This window comes from Diachasma alloeum, unplaced genomic scaffold (genome assembly GCF_001412515.2).
Source record: "Diachasma alloeum isolate Michigan unplaced genomic scaffold, Dall2.0 Dall_scaffold_00216, whole genome shotgun sequence".
NCBI classification, from domain to species: domain Eukaryota; kingdom Metazoa; phylum Arthropoda; class Insecta; order Hymenoptera; family Braconidae; genus Diachasma; species Diachasma alloeum.
This window is the reverse complement of record NW_021680381.1, coordinates 633,121-654,713: the sequence shown is the minus strand read 5'-3', so window position 1 is coordinate 654,713 and position 21,593 is coordinate 633,121. Positions and strand designations below refer to the sequence as shown.

The 21,593-nt window shown below is 39.6% G+C and overlaps 1 protein-coding gene across 1 annotated transcript in view; it reads right to left on the bottom strand.

Moving 5' to 3' along the window:
- Positions 1-19,434, bottom strand: part of LOC107037277 (potassium voltage-gated channel protein Shal) — a 125,622-nt gene extending 106,188 nt beyond the window's left edge. The window contains exon 1 of the mRNA XM_015255746.1: positions 18,233-19,434. Within this exon, the coding sequence (XP_015111232.1) occupies positions 18,233-19,347 (1,115 nt within the window). The 5' untranslated portion in view covers positions 19,348-19,434. The remainder of the gene's footprint in view (positions 1-18,232) is intronic.
- Between the last annotated feature and the right edge of the window lie 2,159 nt (positions 19,435-21,593).

The following is a 21,593-nucleotide window of genomic DNA, read 5'->3' as shown; positions in this document are numbered from 1 at the left end:
TTTTTGGGCTCAAATGAAAGAGCGGGTCGAGAAATGGCGTGCTAGGGCCTCTAAACATGACAAATGTCTCTAAAGATGATGTCTGTTTTCAATTGAAAAGCAGAGTTGTGACAATATTGTCTAGTAGGGCAATGGGGTCTAGGAGTGTGTATAGAACATTGGGGTGTAGGAGTCTCCCCTGGCTCAAAACCATCTTTAGAGGCCCTAGCACGCCATTTCTCGACCCGCTCTTTCATTTGAGCCCAAAAAAACATTCATATCTTGTCTGACATCTTTGCTACAAACTCGGGCCTTCAACTCGGGCTTTCAATTGAAGGCCCGAGTTGTAGACCCGAGTTTGTAGCAGCGATGTCAGACAAGATATGAATGTTTTTTTGGGCTCAAATGAAAGAGCGGGTCGAGAAATGGCGTGCTAGGGCCTCTAAAGATGGTCTTGAGCCAGGGGAGACTCCTCCACCCCAATGTTCTATAGACACTCCTAGACCCCATTGCCCTACTAGACAATGTTGTCACAACTCTGCTTTTCAATTGAAAACAGACATCATCTTTAGAGACATTTACCATGTTTAGAGGCCCTAGCACGCCATTTCTCGACCCGCTCTTTCATTTGAGCCCAAAAAAACATTCATATCTTGTCTGACATCGCTGCTACAAACTCGGGTCTACAACTCGGGCCTTCAATTGAAAGCCCGAGTTGAAGACCCGAGTTTGTAGCAAAGATGTCAGACAAGATATGAATGTTTTTTTGGGCTCAAATGAAAGAGCGGGTCGAGAAATGGCGTGCTAGGGCCTCTAAAGATGGTCTTGAGCCAGGGGAGACTCCTCCACCCCAATGTTCTATACACACTCCTAGACCCCATTGCCCTACTAGACAATATTGTCACAACTCTGCTTTTCAATTGAAAACAGACATCATCTTTAGAGACATTTGTCATGTTTAGAGGCCCTAGCACGCCATTTCTCGACCCGCTCTTTCATTTGAGCCCAAAAAAACATTCATATCTTGTCTGACATCGCTGCTACAAACTCGGGTCTACAACTCGGGCCTTCAATTGAAAGCCATATTCCTGACCATATTCCAGAATATTATATACCACATTCTAGGATATTTTCTTTCCATGCACCAGGGAATAGACGCTATTCTCTACAATGGATCGCCTTCGATATTCTTCATTTCAGTTCTGCACTCAAATAAAATAAAACCGCCCCGTGACACTTCATCCCATTTCCCAAAACTCTACCACTGGGACTATAAATTAGTATGAGATGGATAAAACCCAAATCTCTTCATCGGATCATCAAAAACTCACGCACTAAACAATCGAACGTCGAGGTTTTTGGGAAATAATCCAAACGATCCCCGAGATCGATGCTGACAGGATGTAATAAATATCCACAAGGGTCATCCGCTTCATGATAGTGATAACAAGCGGTTACTTGCTGGATCATCCCAGATATCATCAGCAATTTTTTTCATTTCACTTTTTTTATTTTGGGTGTTTCGAATATGAAGATCAATGCTCCTGGAAATCAAATTTTGTTGGAAGCTGACACCTTGAAATTGATTCATCGTTCTCATTGCCCATATATTCTTGTTTGTCATTCTAATACAATTCACATAATCAGGAGGGTGGCCATTGAATAACTGATACATTTTTGCGTAATATTTAAAACTGAATATCGAACAACTTCAGTGAACATTCAGAAATTTTCCTACTGCTCTCCTTTTTATTGCAGAGAAGAAAATAAACGCATAGCACATTTTGGCCATCTCGTTTTTATTATAGATGAAAGACGGGAAACGCGAAAAAATTCTGACCATCTCCTTTTTATTGTAGAAGATGGAGAAGAGAGAAGAAAATAAATGCGTGACCCATTTAGGCCGTCACCTTTTTATTACAAATAAAAGATGGAAAATATAAAAAAATTCCAAAAACATAAACGCGTGAGCCATTTTGACCATCTCCTTTTTGTTATAGAGAAGACTAGGGGGCTAAGCCCCTTACTCGCTCCGCTTGTCAACTCCCATATGACCGCCATAATCTTTATTCTGACCCTCGTGACCCTTGTGACCCTTCATGTCTGACCCTTAATTTTGGAGTCCTAATTTCGAATACCAAATTTTCATCACCGAAAGTCGATTTGGATTATCCGTATTCCGTCAAAAGGATCGCTAATTCTGACCCGTGTGAGCTTTGGTTTCAAGTCGCACTTTTTCGTCTCAATTTTCTGTCACCGTAAGTCGATTCAGATTTTTAGAACATACGCTATTAGAAATTTTTCAAAATTTCATGGAAAATATGGTAGTAATTCTCATGAGAGTGATATTAAATCCGATTTAGGGGAAAAATGATTATGAAATTTCAAGTTTTAGGTAGAACTCAACGAAATTCATGAGATTTCAGTGGCAATGAGGCGAAAATTTCACAACTTGATTGAATTTTCAATGAAACTTGAATATTCAAAAACAAAATGACATAAATTTTCAATTTTTCGCTGAATTTTACGAATTTTCACGGAATAATTGAACTGAAATATCAAGTATTTTATTTATTTTCAAATAAATCAATGGAATGTTTTATTTTTCAACGACAAAATTTCCTGAAATTTCAGTGAAAATTAGACATGATAAAAATTTCCAGGATTTGGGACAGAAAATTCAGACCTAAATTTTTAAAAATGTAGAGAGATAATAATCTTCCCCAGAATTTTTCATTATTTTTCCGAGGAGTTTCTAGTTTGAGGGACGATGTAAATATTCCCCCTTAGATGCCTATACGAAAAAGCCTATTCAACCCCTTAATGCATGTCGAAAATGACCGTAATTTTACGCGCGGTCAATCTCGGGTTATCAGATAGTTCAAGGTCAATGGGTGATATAACTTGGGTCGATTTTCGATCACAAAATTGGAAGAAGAAAACGGAAGGGAGGCAGGAAATGAGGGCGAAATAATCTCAGGACCTAGAGACATTTCGGGGATGAAAATACCCGTAGCCTCTCTATCCACTTTACGGCACTGAGGCCACGACACGAAAATACTGGGATATTTCTGTTTTCTCTGGCCGTTCGGAGGTAGATGAAAAAAATTGGATGTCGGAAATGGGAATGGCTCTGTCTACAGTATTTCAGGTTCTTTTCTTGGTAAGCTAATCCTGGATTTTCGTGTCGATGGACAAGAAGAAATCTCGCGTGAGATACTTTTTTTTCTAACCAAGTTTTTATCCAAAAACAGTCAGTGTTTACAGAATATATCCATATCTTGAAAAATAGTATCAAAAAGCTTTTATGAAATTTATATATTTTTTACATAAACAATGGACATTTGGTGACTCTCGTGTTTAAAACTATGTTAGATACCGACCGTAATCCAAGAGCCGCTGCGTTTAGCGCGGTTAGTACTTGGATGGGTGACCGCTTAGGAACACCCTCGCCCAAAAAATTTCGGAAGGTAGGCACGATGTAGTGGCATAATGTGCCCCTCTAGTCAGTGTGACAGAAGCACTGATAGAATAATTCATCTATTCCGAACGAGATTCGTTAACTATTAACGAATGGTTGATTATGAGTTGAATATGAGCAAATAAATATTCGTTAATAGTTAACGACCGGTTCACTTGAAAGGTGACAGTCGAGTCAAACAAGACTTCTCAAATATGTACAATAGACGCTTCGTATAAGATATCTCTCTGTACGATATAATCCTCGTCACCAAAGAATGATGCTGGCTGGCTACCCCCACTCTTTCAAATTTAGCTTCGACTCAATTTCCCCCACTACCCGGGGCCATCATCATTCTTTCTTCGCGAGAACTATACAATCAAATGGTGTTAAGGGTCAAACGGAAGGGACGAACGAAGTGAGCATGAGGATCTAATGACCTTAAGGGAGGGTCCCACCACTTTTTTCAAGTAATGGAAATATACATCGATTTTTTTTCACTTTTCCCATCAAAAAATCATCATTCTTCGCTTGTGATTATTCTCAGGTGAGGTTATGTTTAGAGAGAAAAGGGAACGCGGGCGATACAAATTCAAAACATTAAACACATTTAAATTGATTAGTTATCGATATTCATTCAGTGAAAATGGAAATTTCATTGAATTCGGGCGCGACGAGCGAGATTCTTATTTAAAACCCGCTGATCGTCATTTTTCTCCTCTCTATGGGCGCGCGTAGTGGGGGCATCTTATACGAAGCCTCTACTGTATTCGTTAACTATTAACGAATGAACATTTGGTGAGACCAAATGGATCCTAGCCTTCAACCAAATGCATTTTTTATTTTGCGGCCTCCGAGTCCCTTTTTCGGGTCTCATTCGGCACTCTATCCAACCCTATGCATACGGCTGTGGATTCTACACTGTACCGCATTCGCACTCCTATAGAACATAGAAGAAGCATGGGGAAACCACAGAAAACCCATGCCGATACAGGCGGTTCCTCTATTACCAATCTCCTGCTCGCCGAAGCCTTCCGTTGAAAAATTCGGTTTCACGGGGAATCGAACTCACAACCTTTCGCACACTAGACTTGCGTCTAATCCACTCGGCCACCGACGTCGGTGACAACCAAATCCATTTGTTAACAATAACTAATCTTGTCTATCAGTGAGGGTACATTAGGGCTCTGCGCAATCGGCCGGCTGTACGACTAGAGTTTTCCATGGTTTCCCTTGCAGTCCTCGCCCAAATGGGGTGCAGTTGGTAAGAGTAAGACGACCCATGGTAACGGCAGATAAATATCAAAAGAGAGAAGTGGGAGAGGCACGTCAGACGAATGGGGAGCCTAGAAAATCGTAATGATAGTAGGAAAGAAATATGAATAAAAAAATACTATGTTGGATATCATAAATACCACCGGGTCCATTGATACAGAGATAGCTATCAAGAGAAAATGCAATGGGGTGATGCGCAACCCCAGTGCACCCGAAGGGGTGCACGGGCTAGTATGTTCGTGAAAGTTCCTGGTAGCTCAAACTTGCCAAACAAAATTTAACCAAACTTTTTCAGTATTGATTGAATTACCTATCAAAACATCATCTGGAGGTTGAGAGGAGGAGTCGTAAATTGAGTAATGACTCAATCTTTCACGTTCGATAGTTTAATAGAATCGCGAAACACATGGAAAATAGCGCCATTTCCTCGATGACAATTTTTATAGCTACCGTATCTCTCATGAAAAGGTTCTCTACAAAAATTCAATAATTTTCTCGACTGGAAACTCAACCCTCCGTAAAAAAATATCAATGAAGCATTCTCAAAATTCAACATGGTCGTTAAGATTTTTAAATACCAATATCTATGGAAATTTTATGTAAATTATTCGTTATTAAAAATTTCAATTTGTCTTACTAACAAGAAACTCCATCCATCTATCACTTTCCTTCCAATTTCGTCCCCAATATTAATTTCAAACATGAAAATAAAATTTGTTAAGCCCCAGGAAATCTCCCTTAAATAATCTCAATTTCATTTGACACCATCCCCCGCTTTCCGCAACTCCTCAGTGGATAATCACTGATGAGCTAATCCCGGAAACTTCCCTCACAAAGGAGAATAAACGTTAATTACAGCGTTTCCAATTGGAAAAAGAGATAGTCAGAGGATAAAGGAAGAATCGTTATTGAACGCAGAGGGAAGAAAGCATAAAGGAAACCAATGGGTATAAAAATCACGGCACACCTTAAAGATTCTCATTCTTAAATCCAACAAAAAAGAAGCTCCTTTCCGTTGGATGCAGCCAATGAGAAAAAATTGCAACCGCCTCAGGGACGTTTTATCGGTTTTACCGGAGAGACGAGCCCACTACGACCCGGTTTTACCCGGCGGCTTGACGCAAAATCGATAGTTAACGAGGACGGTAAATGTTAAAAAGTTCGTTCCCCGTGGTACACTCACTCCTATCCTCCACCCTCACTCCTCCATACCCATGACATGGGCATTAATTGACAGTCTACCACTCTTCGTATCGAGTATTCTGTATCCATACATGTTAAAAAATAGGATCAACAGAAAAAACTGATCTACACTATTTTTGTTTCATGTGGCTCCCGAAGGGAAGCTTTGTAATCGTTGATTTTGACGATCTTCCAATTTTTCCGGCAAATAATGTCACGAATGAGAAGATATGATGTTTTTAGAAGATGTGCGTATGTTTGTCCATATACACTCAAAAAAATAGGCTTTATTTTGAGACTTATGAGACTTATATGACATTTTTGTACAAAAAAACTGCGATAAGGAAAAGTTTTATTTGATTTTTCACTGTTAGAAAATTACTCTCGAAATTTCAAGTAAAAAAGCTTGAAATTTTTAACAACGACAAAGTTACATGAAATTTCTGCAGAATTCTTCATTAAAGAATCAGTTAATTTCTTGAATATTCAAGTAATTCTCAAGTAATTCTCGGTCCATACGGCACTGAAAAACTTCGAAAATGTTGAAAATTCAAGCAATAACGTCTCTGAATTTCCAATCAATTAAAAATTGAATTGTATGTATGGCTGGCCGCAAAGTGGGAGAAACACCTTTCACGGAAGAGGGTTAATTGAGATTAAATTCAAGGAAAAGATCGTCAGATGAAAATTAATAACTCAAATGAACTTATTAAGAATATAACTATTATAACAACGATAAAATTTCCCATTACTGTTCCCATTTTCTTCATGTGAAAATTAATGAATTGGTTCCATTAAAAAAATAATCACTAGTCGTTTAACTTCAATGTGTGAAAATCCCATAATACTTAATGAAAAATAAAAATGAGAAAAGAATAGAATAAAAAATCATAATAAAGAAGTCCTATGCGTTTCTATGATGTCTTTTATGACAAAAAAAATAACCGCGAAATAAAATGGGTTTGGGAATTTCATTTTGTCTTCACGAGAAAATTAATGAATGGGCTCGATTAGAAAAGGAAGATTCCTTCAATTCCACGTTTTTAAGCTGAAATGCTGATTGATGATAGATAAGAACTAGTGAAGGAAGGAATCAGTAAAATATAATCATCAAAAATTCTATGCATTCCTTAATTATTCTGATATAAATTAACCGATAAAAATGAGCAGTAATGAGGTAAGTTCGTAATAAACAGATAATCACCTCTCACTGATCCGCATCTAAATTAAATCCTTCCTTTTCAATACTGGAGTATATTAACCCGGCAAACTTTTTTCTTCATTAGTAAGAGTTGGAAAAAAAAATTGAATAATGCACCTAAAAAAGTTGGAGGATGAAACCGCGATAAATTACAAAGGCGACGAGGAGAAAAAATATTTTTAATAAAATTTTATTACAGGAAAGCTCATCCAACTCGTGTTGGCAGAGAATTCCAGTGAATAAAAAAGAGATGTGTAAGAGGGTTGAAACGTGGATTGGAGTTTTAATGAGGTCACCGCACAAATTAACCCCCACCGATTGATGCTATCACCAAGGTTTATCCTCATTGATTATCAATTATCCACAATGCGAGAATACACGTGAGCCCTGATTCTATCAGCGAGCAATGCAGATCTCATGTGGTCCTCGATCCATGAATGCAAACAAGCGATCGATCTAAAGAGGTTCTCGAGGAGGCAATCAGAATTGAAGAGTCTCCAGCTTCATTTTTGGAAGTTCAGAGACAAGAACAGGGTAGAAAGGAAAAGGATGGATATCGGAGATATAGAGTCGTTGCAGCTAATGCCAAATCGAAATGGGAGAATGCAATAATTTTGTCATGATTGTTTCGACAAAGTCAAGGACTGAAGATGTTACGGATCAGTGGTTGGGCCTCGAGCCAATGAAAACGTTGAGACATGGAGAGAAACGAAAATTAATAGCATTTCGGAGCATTGATTTTGGAGGAAGTAGATGGTGAACTGGCAATACATGACATTGAGAATAGAATTTGATTTTTGCTAACTACCAATCCCACATGGTGAAACAGAATTCGGCTTTCAGGTCTCTAGTGTGAGTGGTTAAATATTTCAGTTTTAACCTTAGATTGATCACCACATGAGGGAAATTTGTGAGAAGATTTTCAATTAAAAATTAATTTCTCACTAGGATGCTCCGATCGAAGGATTCAGATCATTACTAAGGTGTGGTTCAAATATGAACCTGGCATGTGAGACAATATCAAAATTATGGTGAATAATGTGGATTTCTGCTAAACATCCTTAATTTTATTCACATACACGTAATGCTTTCGCTACCGATCGTCCAAAAAATCAGACAAAAATCACAGAATACCATAACGAGTATGAAAGACCAGATTTTTTTCAGAATTCTCGGAGACCTTCAAGAAAAGGTGTCTAGATTGCCGGAGAATCCCTCATACAACCTGTACTCATTTCAAGTTTTCAGAGATGGAGCAGAAACGTTCTTGAATGAAGTGAAAACTTTTTTTATTTCCGCTAGAAGGAAATCATTTCTTTCTGCAGATAGGGCAAGCACTTATTTCTTTTTTACACTCCCCAGTAGGCGCACGAGTCCTTAATCCGCTCACCACCTTCAACTTAACTCCTCCGCTCGTTCGCCTTTACTACTTTTTTTTCAAAGTCATCTTAACTGCCGGGTGAAAAAGTTTCTCCAGGAAAATTGAGTCGTTACTCCATGCGGAGATAGAGCTGAGAGGTGGTAGGGGGTGTTGGGGTGGGATAAAGGGGTGGAGGAATGCTACCGGAGTGAAACGATGGTGTGTACAACTAGACAACGGGATTTTCAGAGCTTGGAAGCTCTTTTAGCAGAGAAAAATTGTGGCAATTTCTCAAGCGGTACGCGTAGAATATTGCACGCGAAGCGAGAACGTACATCACTGTACTCGGGAATGTGGTGTTTTCATTTTAATGTGGGAAAATGCAAGTGGATTCTTCGGGATTTGGATTTGACTGACGTCAATATAAACATTATTTTTGTAGAATAAGNCAATTCACCCCGCTATTCCATTTGACGCTACTGTCTGAGTGACCCGCTGTCCTGTTTTACCTCACGGTTCAACCCCCCGCCCCCCCCATATATATATATAATAAGTGAATATATATATATATATATATATATATATATATATATATATATATATATATATATATATATATTCACTTATTATATATATATATGGGGGGGGCGGGGGGTTGAACCGTGAGGTAAAACAGGACAGCGGGTCACTCAGACAGTAGCGTCAAATGGAATAGCGGGGTGAATTGGAGAGAGGGGTAAAATGGGATAGTCCGGTTAATCGAATGGTGAGTGAGTGAGACAGTGGGGTAAAATGGGATAGCGTGGTAAAAAAAATAATTTCTGCACATGCTTGATAGTGATGCTTGTCATCGCTCCCTTTCACCCTGTCATCCTATTTACCCCCCCCCCTCTCCTCCTCCCCCTCTTGACCCCGCCAACATATTGGGCCAAGCTTGGTTGAACCCCTGAGCTCAAGCTCGGAATATCAAGGTTGGACCATGATTGGGATTACCTTGGTACCCAAGCTTTGATTCGCAGACTATCACCAAGCTTGGTTTTACCTAAGTATCACCACAGGTTCAAGCTTGGTTCAAGCCCCTAAGTTCAAGCTTGGAATACCAAGCTTGCACTTAGGAAATAATAGCTTGCAAGGAATAACTTCCTTCCTTCAGGTCAGGAAGTTAATAATTGAAATTGTTTAAACTTTAGGAAACCTTATTTTTAATTTCTCGACCCAAAGGTAGGAAGATATTTTAGACATGAAATCGATTCCTGGTAAAATTCGGAATATGAATAAATTTGTTATAATTCCAAACAAATGATTTTTATGGTTGCAAATTGATTGTTTATAAATTACTTATAAAAAATGCTCGATATTTTCACAAGTTGCAAATTTTCAATTGTTTCACCAATCTTTCGAATGTTTTTTAACGATTTAATATCGAGATTCAAATTCAGACCTGCAAAGTTTAAAAAATAAAATCTTTGTAAAATGTCCGAAAACTTAGGGTCAAATGGGGCTCAAATAAAAGCTCTGGGGTCCGACTACAAAAGTAGAAAAGCATTTCACTGAAGAAAAGATAGCCAAAGTACTTGGATATCCCTAATGCCTCCAGGGCGAGGGGTTGAATATTTCGGCATTAAAATCACTTTTTTAGGAGTTCCATTCACCCTCAGCCCTGATTAAATTTTGATACCGTGGATGTTTATTTTTCCCACCAAACTGTGTTGATTACCATATTCATAACTCAAATCAATTCAAATTTGTGCCAACCCTTAAAATAAACGACAAACCCAAAGACAGACCTTCCAAATCCCTGAAAATAACCATTATCATTTCCTTCCACTATTATTTCCGTCCGTCAAAAATGTTACGTATAACAAGACACAACCGAACGACTACATCTTCCATCCTCAATCCCAATTACCGTAAACTCCTCCACCTCCAATGTCCCCCACCGTCTACTTCCAATTTCCCATTCCCCTTCCTTGAAACGCAAAACTCCGGGATTTCTTAAAGATAACATTGGAAAATCTCGAAGGACAGGCCTCTTATCTCCCCCGCTATGCGCATCACCCTTCCCCCTCCCTTCCCCCCCAGAAGCCCTGAAACCCCACGACACCTCTCCCCTTCCCCCTGCATCGCACCTCCCTCCCATGAGGAATAAAAATCGATTCCAACCCCAACTAAAAAAAACTAACCCCCCCAGTGTGTCAAAGGGCATCCAAGTAGTATAAAAATAGCAGGTGAAAGGGCGAGCTGAAAATGACTGCGTGTGATATCCCCAGGAAAAAATAACCCCGCGTAAAAAAATCCCCAGCACAAATAAAACTGAAGCTGGAAGAGGAAAAAAAACATGACGGGAGCAAGGGCATAAAGAGTGAAAGACGAAGGGTGAAATGAGAAGGTACAGAGGGACGAGGGGCATTTGAGGGGAGAGGATATGTAGCCCAGTGACCGCAATATTGTGCGGTGTGTGGCGTTGAGCCATTTCCAACCCCTAGCTTGTAGTATGGGTCAGCGCATAGCACCTGTCTACGTGCGCACATACGTTGGTGTCCCACGACGCTCATCAGATAAGTCCACGTATACATACGTTGAATTCCAACACGGTTGTAACGATAACCAAACAGGGGGTAGTCGGCGATGGAGGGAGGACATTGAGCCACGAAGCTGGAGATAAACGTGGACAGAGTCACGTGGGTAACACGGATAACCATGAGCTTCTGGAAACGTACATGATCTGCGGTTTTCTTTTATTGCAAATAACAAAAATTGAAAGCCTCTGATGAAGATGTTAATTGAGTGATTTGAGGATAAATTTTTTTATCGTTATTTTACATCTCTTCGACCCGGTTAGGGTGTATACTGCGATGATGATCAAGACTTTAAATGGTTAGATCGTACCATTCTACCCGGCCGAGCTTTGAACTCGGAACCTCTCGCATACACCAAGCCACCGGGCATATTTGAGGATATCCAAGGAGTTCGGGCAATTTTTTCTGCGTGAAATCCTCTTCAGAGTTTATAGAATAGATCAAGAGGATTTTTTAGGCGCAATCTCAACCTGAATTTCCGAACATTTTTTCGAAAAAGATTGTTGAAAGGATGAAATTTAACACATTGCGTCCACGAGAGCTGTATACTCCTGCCTGCAATCCAATCGTTCATAGTCTTAAGGTATTTATGGGCGGGTAGCGCATTTTGGAGGTGAGACGGAGGGGAATCTATTGTTCTCTCGCAGAAAACCACTCGCTGAATTTCAGTATTATTGCTCTCTGCATGTCAGTACCTCACAGTACTGAAATCCAGAGATTGTGAATGGAAACCAAACTTTTTTCTCTGTGTGACACAACTTTAGAAAAATGATGTCATGACGTATGTGTACACTTTAAATTAGGATACTACACGGTGGTAGCGATAACAAAACGTGGAATGGTTGGAGGAGGGGGAGGCATTAAAGTAGTATAAACATAGCGTGAATTTTGAGGATTAAAATTTAAAGTAAAATTTTGAACGAAAGTTGATATGAATGAAAACATTCTGATTGAGTGTGAGGTCAATCGTCAGTCTAGTATTATCCATAATAATTAATCTAGAAGTGCAACAATAATGCAGTCTTACACTATTAAAAATTTTCGTCTGAATTTTCCATGCCAAATTCCGGAAATTTTTATTGTGTCCAAGTTCCACTGAAATTTACGGAAATCTTGTCATTGAAAAATCAGAAAATGTAAATACAAAAGGCCTGTTGGCAAGATATCTGAGCCATTAAAAAATCAGAAAATGTAAAAACAAATTTTACGCTCAACATGAAAATTATCGTCCGTGTTAAACTTTTGTAATAAATCATTGATGTTTCTGCGTGCCCGAAATGGCGTCTTATGTCACAACACCCTAGTCAAACGAGAAACTATTATTTAAGAAAAAAATTGGAGAAAGAATTTGATGGACCAACGTCTAACACTCATGAAAGCTAGAATTAATGGGAAAAATTATCAATGACGAATAATTTTTGGCCGGCTTTTTGAATTTATTTTTCATCGTTACACTTAATGACTCAACTGTAGTTTATTCATACTACTTTAAGCCATCAAGTTGGCCATAAACCTAGACAATGCCACGTGGCTAACACGAACAACCACTACCACCTGGAAAAGTACATGATCTGCGCTTCTAGTTTGTTATAAATAAAACATTGTACATGCGCGTAAGGGTTCATATTATATGCACGATATGATCGATGTTTTCTAACATGCATTATGCACAACGGGAGAGGGGGTAAATACCTATCGGCTTTGTTGTAATGGTATGAAGATAGGAGGAGAAGGTGATGGGGAGAGGTGAAGCCGCGTAATAGAGGTGAGTCCACTGTGTAATTTGCATTCAACTCGTGGGATAATGTGGGAAAGGTTTGTGGGGTTTTCAGAAATTAGGAAACCGCTGGGGGTAGTAGAGATAGAGTCTGAGTTTTTTTTTGGGAAATTACATAAAAGCTTTTGGGGAAAAGACGAAGATGTGCGCTTGGGCTGAAACAACTGCGTTAGGTTAATTCTGAAAGTATTTTAACTGATCATTATCACGCGAACTAAATTGTATAAGGGGGGAGTGGGGTAAAACGGATTGTTTATAAGAAGAGCGTAGAAGTTGATAAGAGAGAGCGTACAAGGATGTTAAACAAAAAACGGAAAAATGGAAATACCTCAAAAACTTTGTATAAACGGGTATACATATGTTGATTGATTGAGATAGAAGAAATCGAGACGAACATTTTGAAAAAAAAATATTGAAATCGGTTGCATAGTTTTTAGATATTTTTTTGAGACATTTAGATATTCACGAAAAACCAAACGAAAACAAATTGCTTTTTCTCAAAAACTAATGGACCAGTGGGGCTGAAATTTTACAGAGAGGTAGTCCGATTCAATACCAAATATCTGACAAAATTTAAAATTTTTTGGAAGTGTTTTAGCCGGTTATTCATGTAATTTACGAAAAAGTGACCACCCAATAACCATAGACACACGGGGTGCCCAAACTTCGTGTTTTTTCATTTCAGACCATTCTCCATCATTTCCAAGCAAAATTAGAAAAAGTAAAAATTGAGCGATTGCAAGGCTTCCATTAGGAAGCAAAAAGGAGATTGCAAGTTGAAATTTGATATAGAGCTCTTATAATACTAAAATTTGGTATTTTGGGTGGACGCAATCGGCCGAGCGGTTCCTGAGATATACAACCTTTAGTGTAAATATATTTCTTCCCATATCTCTCTAAAATTTATCACGATTTTCTACGTAATTTCTATCCAACTTCTCTCCTCGTGGAGGTAAAAGCTATCTATTTCTGGAATCTATTGGAAACCAGAAAAATTTCCTCTCTGCAAATAATAACTAAATATTTACGTATGATATTCTGTAAGATTCGTGCCACCACGTCACCTCAGAAATAATCCTATCGACTATTCTATAAGTGAATATTACGAGTCAACAAAAATAACTTCACCTGAACTGTTAAACGGAAAATTTTCTCACTATTCGCTTCAAAGTCAAAGTTTCCCCGGAGTGTCGAAATTGTATCATGTTTTTTTGGGGGAATAAAAATACTTTCCCGTGACAAAGTACTATCGGAGAAGGGTTGGAGAATGGGAGAGGCATAGGTTGGTAGGTAGGGGATGGGCGTAGAATAGAGAGAGAACTAGACAAGGAGTTGGCTCCGGGAAGCACCTCCGAAGCACCTGTTGATCCTCCGATTAAAGTTTGAAGGAAGAGTGACCGACAGAACCCGTTGACTGGACACGCTTGAGTGAGAGAAAAGTCTCGGAGTTTTGGGGAGAAATTATTATTCGCTGCATGAAGGATAATTGGAGGCTTCTATCCCATTCTCTTTAATCGTGGGCGATTCAAAGGGGATGAAAATTGGAGAGAATTGGTTGTATCGATTTGCAAAACGAAGAAAAAACTGCGAATTTAACGACATCCGACACTTTTTCTCCAATTTTACATGTCCAAAGTTTCTTTTTGCTATTGAAGAAATGAATGGGACAGTCCCTGTTATTAAATATGTGAGTTAGTTGCAAGTCATGATGGAAATTCTGCTTTCTCTCTATATTCTAACAATCCAAATCGACTTCTGGTGATGAAAATTTGGTACTCCTAATTAAGAGTCCAAAAATAAAGGTTACGAGGGTCAAAATAAGGGTCACAAGGGACAAAATAAGAGTCATGTGGATCAGAAGAGGTCGCGAGGGTCAAAATAAGGACCATAACGGTCAGAATAAAGGTCATGAGGGTCAGATGGATGGTCGCAAGGATTGTATTAAGGGCCACAAAGATGAGAGTAAACGTCCAAATAAGAGTCATGGGGTTTAAAATCAAGGGTCAAAAATAAGGGTGACAAAGGTCAAAATAAGGGTCACGGGGGTCAAAATAAGAGTCATGTGGATCAGGATAAAGGTCACGAAGGTCAAAATGAGGGTCATGACGGTCAGAAGAAAGGTCGTGAGGGATAGCATAAGGGTCAGATGGGTCAGATTAAGGGCCATATAGATCCAATTAAGGGTAACAATGGTCAGAATAAAGGGTCACGAGGGGCACAAGGATTATATTAAGGGCCACAAGGATCAGAGTGAAGGTCCAAATAACGGTCATGGGGGTTAAAAACCAAGGGTCAGAAAATAAGGGTAACAAAGGTCAAAATAAGAGTCATTTGGATCAGGATTAACGTCACGAAGGTCAAAATGAGGGTCATGACAATCAGAAAAAAGGTCATGAGGATCAGATGGGTCAGATTAAGAGCCATATGGATACAATTAAGGCTAACAATGGTCAGATTAAACGTATCAATAAGGGTCACAAGGATTATATTAAGGGCCACAAGGGTCAGAGTAAAGGTCCAAATAAGGGTCATGGGGCTTAAAAACCAAGGGTTAGCAACTGAGGGTCATAAGCGACAAAATAAAGGTCTCTATATATTCTTCATTTCTATATTATAAAAATCTAAATCGACTTCTGGTGATGAAAATTTAGTACACAAAATTAAGGGTCAAAATAAGGGTCACGAGGAGTATAATGAGGGTCAGAATAAGGACCATGGGGGTCACATCGGGGCTAGCGAGCTGAGCGAGCAGGGGGCATAGCCCCCTAGTATCGAATATTTTGGTGAATCACAAGTTTTACGAGGAATTAAATTTTCATTGTTTGTTTTGTACCTATCTGAAGGTAATGGGGGTATTTTATTAAATTCTTGATAAAATCTGTCTTGTGACATTGCCCACTCCAATACATCCAGATCAAATATCCCATAATGTGAGGAAAATTAATATTATAGTTTTACCAATCCATTACAATAATTTCATTGCAAGTCTGACCTACTAGGGTCATATCCATTCGCAATCAAAAACCGAAATCGTCAAGTTTTCCACAGAATAAACGAAGTACTTCACTCCACAGTTACAAAACTCCAAATAAACAATTACAAAATTCTAATGTTGCAACGACAAATTTAACGTCATTGTCAAGAGTGATGCTTAAACGAAAATAATCATTGACATAGATTTTCCGAACGTGAATAAAAATAGACTGCGAACCTGTGTTTTTTCAACTAAAACATTTTCGTTTTTCCGAGCCAAAGGAAAGCGACAGATTTCTCGCCCTGCCCTCCCAGAAGAATAGAATTGATGAAAGAAAACTTTCACGAGTAAACTTTCACAGTTCCTCCCACGAACATCAAGGATATACTCAGAGATGTTAGCACCAGAATACGTATCAACTTTTTTTCCTTCCCTGCCACTTTCTACTGTCTAACTCTGGAGAATAACTGAATGAATCATAACGCAAATCCTCATCCACTATATCACGAAAAGAGCCAAAAGTCAGGTACGTATCTCAGTTGAGAACTTATTGCGAAAAGCTTCCATGCAGGACACGTGTCGTCTGACAAACTGCTCTGCATTGCAGCCTGGCATGGCACTGAAAAACCCGACAAAGGCTTCGTGTATTTGATGGCGTATAGCTGACTCGCTTTTATTTATGCTCATAGCCGGTCTATCTTGACATTAACAAATAATGGCGTCATGTAGACATCAGCTTGACACAAAACTCATTACGCTGTGTGGCTAATATTGGTTACCGCGGCGCGTAAATTAATCTGTGTAAATGGGCAATTACGTGCATTAATAATCGGTGTAATTTCAAATTTACATGGGGAATTTCCCAACTATAATACAATTTAGTAATTAAATGGGAATAGTCGTTGAGGGAAGAACCGCAACATTTTCATTGACTAACGGTGATCCTTTTCCTTACGCCCTTTTCCCTGTCAGATTCGATATTTCTTTTTTCAATTTATTGTTTATAATAATTTTCATTGCAAAAGCAGTACAACCGATGAGAATTATATGTCCCGATTTATCAGCTGTTAAATTTTCATGTTACAGTAAATGATTTACTCATGCTCTAATTCCTATGCTCACTGAATAAGATTTTAATAATAACTACAATTCAATTGCTTCAAGAACACAATTTGGAGTGTGAATTTCTGAAATTCAATATTTGGTGATACTCTGATAAAAGCGCATGCTCATTACAAGTTCGTTTGTATGTATGTAATAATACTACAGATGTATAATGGTGATCAATTATTTTTTATATTGATCGACATTTGATAAATAAAAAAAAAATGGCTCAGTCGTCCCGAAATTACGGGCTTCGGCTGCATTCAACTATTCTCAATTTAATTATTCTTTGTTTTGTTATTTTCACTTCAAATAATTTTTTTCTGCTAATTAAAACATTCTTAAAGGTATAGAAGCCATCATATCCCCATTTAGGTGATTCTTTTACTTTAGTTCCTACCACGAAACTTGAATTTTCCTTAGCCGTCCAGCAATTTATCGCAAATAGCAGCCTAAATTTCTAAAATCAATGATTCTAAAAACTGTGAATCTTTAGATTATGTTAACAGAACATTACTGATAGTGTAAATAAATTCTGTAGATTTACGCACTTTAAACAAACAAAAAATACTCTTTTCTTATCTTCCCCAACAATTTTTGCGATATAATCCACATTAGTTTTTCCAAATTCCGTCACCCCCCACATATTTTTGTAAAATCGTGCAAAAAATTCATGACTTTCCACTCAACCCCAGTGGAATTCAGTAGCGAAGCGATAAACCGGGTTAAGTCGCTTTTGACTTTTGGTCAGTTTTTGATGAATATCTTGGAATCTAAAAGAGATAGCAAAATTTTTCTCATGACTTTTTTGTCGGGTCAATTGAGGGTTATAAAAAAGTTGATAAGAAAAATTTTTCCATCTCTTTTAGATGCAGAGATATTCGTAAAAAACTGGCTAATAGTAAAAATCGCCTTAACCCGGTTTACCGCTTCGCTACTGAATTCTGGTTTCATAACAGAACAGAGAATAGATTTTCTTCCACCAATCTTCTATAGATATCCCAAAACGTACACGAACAAAAAAATTGTCAAAAGATACAATTCCCCAAACCTCTTAAAAATAACTGAATAAAAAGCACATGAATATTCTCATACACAGAGAAAAAAGTCCTCCAGGAAAATTACTCCGGAACCCGGTAAAGTGGGTTATTTCACCGGTCATAAAGCAATGAACCCATCTCACCGTGAAAGCTTAGTAATTCCCCGATGCTTTTTTTCACCGGGTACAAAGCAAAAGCAATAAAAACCATTAAACAATTGCTCACGTACTTCTAAAACTATCCACTCTACGAGAGCACTTACAATCAACACTCTAAAAATGAAATGAAAAGTACAACTCACCCCAGCGTAGTCATAGTGACGATGGTGTACCAAAAAGCGGCCGGAATAGACGTAAAGTTGGTCCCCTCCACATTCTTCTCAGCATAGAACATGACAGTGGCAAATATAATAATCGCCATAGCCAATGAAAAAACGAGAAATCCAAGTTCCGAGGCACAAGACTTGAGTGTATAGCCGAGAATTCTCAAGCCCTGGGAGTGTCGCGAAAACTTGAATATACGGAAAACACGAAAGACCCTGAGGGTGACAAAGGCCCCGGACACATCGTCGTTGTCAGTTATACCAAGGCCAATGTAATACGGCAATATAGCAACAACATCAATTATTGACATTACTGAACGGGCAAATTTACACCTACTTGGTGCAGCAAAAAGTCGCAACAAATACTCAGCCGTGAATATCATGACACACGCGGTATCAAGACAGAAGAATACAATTTTATATCTCTCTCCGCACGACAATGTCCCAGCCCTTCCCGGACGTGTGCCACACGGTACAGTCTCCACAACATTAGCTAATACACTGACAGCAATGAAGAAACCAGTTACATAATAAAATACAAGTGCTGCTGTTGATATATGAGGATTTTGAAATGCCCGCCACATTTTTTCCCTCATATCGGTCAATTTTTGTAAATTCTGATCGCCATTTTCACTCAATTTATCGTCCATCAACCTCTCAGCATTCTCCCTCTTTCTATCCCGATAATCCTCGTAACAACAATCACCAATAACGTCAGGTAAAATTCCGAAAAATGCAAGCTCCTCGTCATAACTCGTCAGACACTCGTGCTTTGGATAATGGAGTTTACCGGTCCTATAGTAATTCAATATGTGACGAAATATGTCTGGATCCCGATCGAAGAAGTACTCCTTGCTGTCCTCGTCGTAAAAAAATTCACGTTCATTCGAGCCCAGCAGTGTATCGGGGTACTTCTCGAGCGTGTTCCTCCAAGTTTCAAAGCGACGACCGCTGACGTTAATCTGGAGCTTCTCATCGTCAGCTTTACGTCGATCTTTAGGTATTGGCGGTGGTGGTAACGGATGAGTGGCGATCGGCACCCAACCGATCGCCGCTGCCCGTGCAAACGGCAGCCAAGCTGCCACCGAGGCCATGTTTGACGGTGGAATAACGATTGATCAAAGATATACCTCTGTTGATCTCTCTAATTATCTGTCTTCCAAATTTATCTATATCCTTCGGCAACTTTACCTATGCACTGGTGCTGTTGTACACTTACTCATCACAACTATTCTCATTCAATACTAATTATAATTGTGGCAATTATCAACGGGAGTTGTTTGCTTCAGTATTGACTCATCAATTGTCGATTTGCTGAGTCTTGCTCGAGCCTGCAGCACGTGCTCTCCACCTTGTCCTTCGTTCTTGCGTGCTGTCTCTCGTAGTAAAGCCGATAACGACAACTACTACGAGTGATAATGGCGATGACATTGTTAATCATTATCCGAATAACGGACAATAAAATCCCCTCAAACGTTTCTAATTTGCTTTGTTTATGTGGTTTTTTACGAGGCTGAAACAACGACCTCGAGAATGAGATAAACTTTGTACACACCACAGTAACTGGGACCGGACAAATGCCGTCTTGGCACGCTGCCGTCCACCATCATCGATAGCCCTCCCTCCCTCCCCCCGTTTTTTCACGTATGTAAGTTTCAGGAATTTTTTAAAAGCCCCAGCTTTCTACCTCGTCTGCTCAGAAGTCATCACTCACTTGTTATGAGTCTTTTGTGTTTTGAGGGGATCGGCGGAGGGTTCATTGGTGGCTTTAGCGATATGAAGGCATCAATCTGGGGGGACTCGAGGGTCCAAAAAAGGGCTCTGGTGGTGGTGGGGATTTTTTTTTTGAGTTATTTCTGTTATTACGATTGCTCTCGGCTAACGTTTGACATCATTTGTTTCTGAAGGGCCGCCCTGAGTGGCACTCGACGTTCCTGGGACACTGTGATGATTCTCAGTCATTGTTAACCACTTGTTTCTCTCACACGGGGCTCGACACTACTCGCGCTGGCCCGTTCCAATCCAAATTTAGACAGTCCAACGTAACGTAAATAAATCACAATTTGTTTATTTCATCTTCTCAATGCTGTCAACTTGTTAAATCGGCGTTTGTCACAGTCACCGCGGGTCCCTTCATCGATGACACCTCCTCACGCGCGATTGGGACGCGGCCTTGACCCCGACTGTTCCACTAAAAATTATTTATAAAAAAAAATAAACTTGAATTGTCAAGAATTTTGGTCAGCTGAGTTGTGCTGGGTGGGTTAGGTTTCTCAGGAGCTTTCAGCTGTCTCGCCGGGCTCCGCTGTGCTCGGTGCCTCGCGATGCTTTCCCTCGCTCGTGGCAAATCACACTGACGAGAGAGAGAGGTGGACAAACGAGCGCGCGCGTCAGACCGCGTCTCTGCCAGTGTATATGTCCCTCTTTCGTTTTTTTTAATACTTTTTTCTCTCTGTCTCCCTTCACGAGCCCCTGGACCTTTCGTCACTGGCCATTCTCATTCATTTTTACTTCTGAGGGGGTGACAAAACTCGAGGTGAACTCGGAAAATTTGGACGAATTTTATTTATTTTTTCACTCAAATTTTCTTTTTTTTTTCCTTTGGGAGTTAAGGGTTTTGCTTAAATTATTCGCGAACCGCTCGAGCTTTACCGCTCGATCGGGACGGTAACTCACGACTGGTAGTATCTCTGTTATGTTCGGTTCAGTATGTATTCAAGCCCGTGACATACGAAATAAACTTGGTAGAGGGGGGAAGAGAGGTGGCGCGGCCCGGCGCTTTCAACTCAAGCGTGTATACGAGTTGGGTTATACCCACCCGACTTCACCTATAGCCCCTCTGTGTCTTGGCGGCGCGGCTCAGCCCGTACGAGCCACGCAACGCGGACGTTATACCTAGACCCCAAACGGACTACTCAAATTGATTTTTACGGGAGGAATGGCAGAGCGGCAGTGGCGACGCTATGCGTCACAGCCGCGCAACGCCAACCGTTGCCCGGGCAACCCTCTGCCGTATGACGTCATAACTTCAACCCTCTGTCATCCCTGCCGGCCTCGCGCATACGGCTTTTTCACGGGGTTTTTTCTACTGGGGATGGATTCTAGGTTCAGGGTTCGCCGGGTTACGATGATCCTGGGGGTTTTCGATGGCGAAGTTCGGGAGGTCTTGGGTTTCTCACACCCAGAAAAATGATTTATGTGAATCAAATAAATAAGTTTGTGCCCTTGTACTCTAATGTACTATTATTTAAATAGAAGCAAATAAAGGCTTTTTTCAAATTCAATAAAACAAGGGGAAATTGCTCTTGTATTGAATATAGTATAGTTATTTTTGATAATA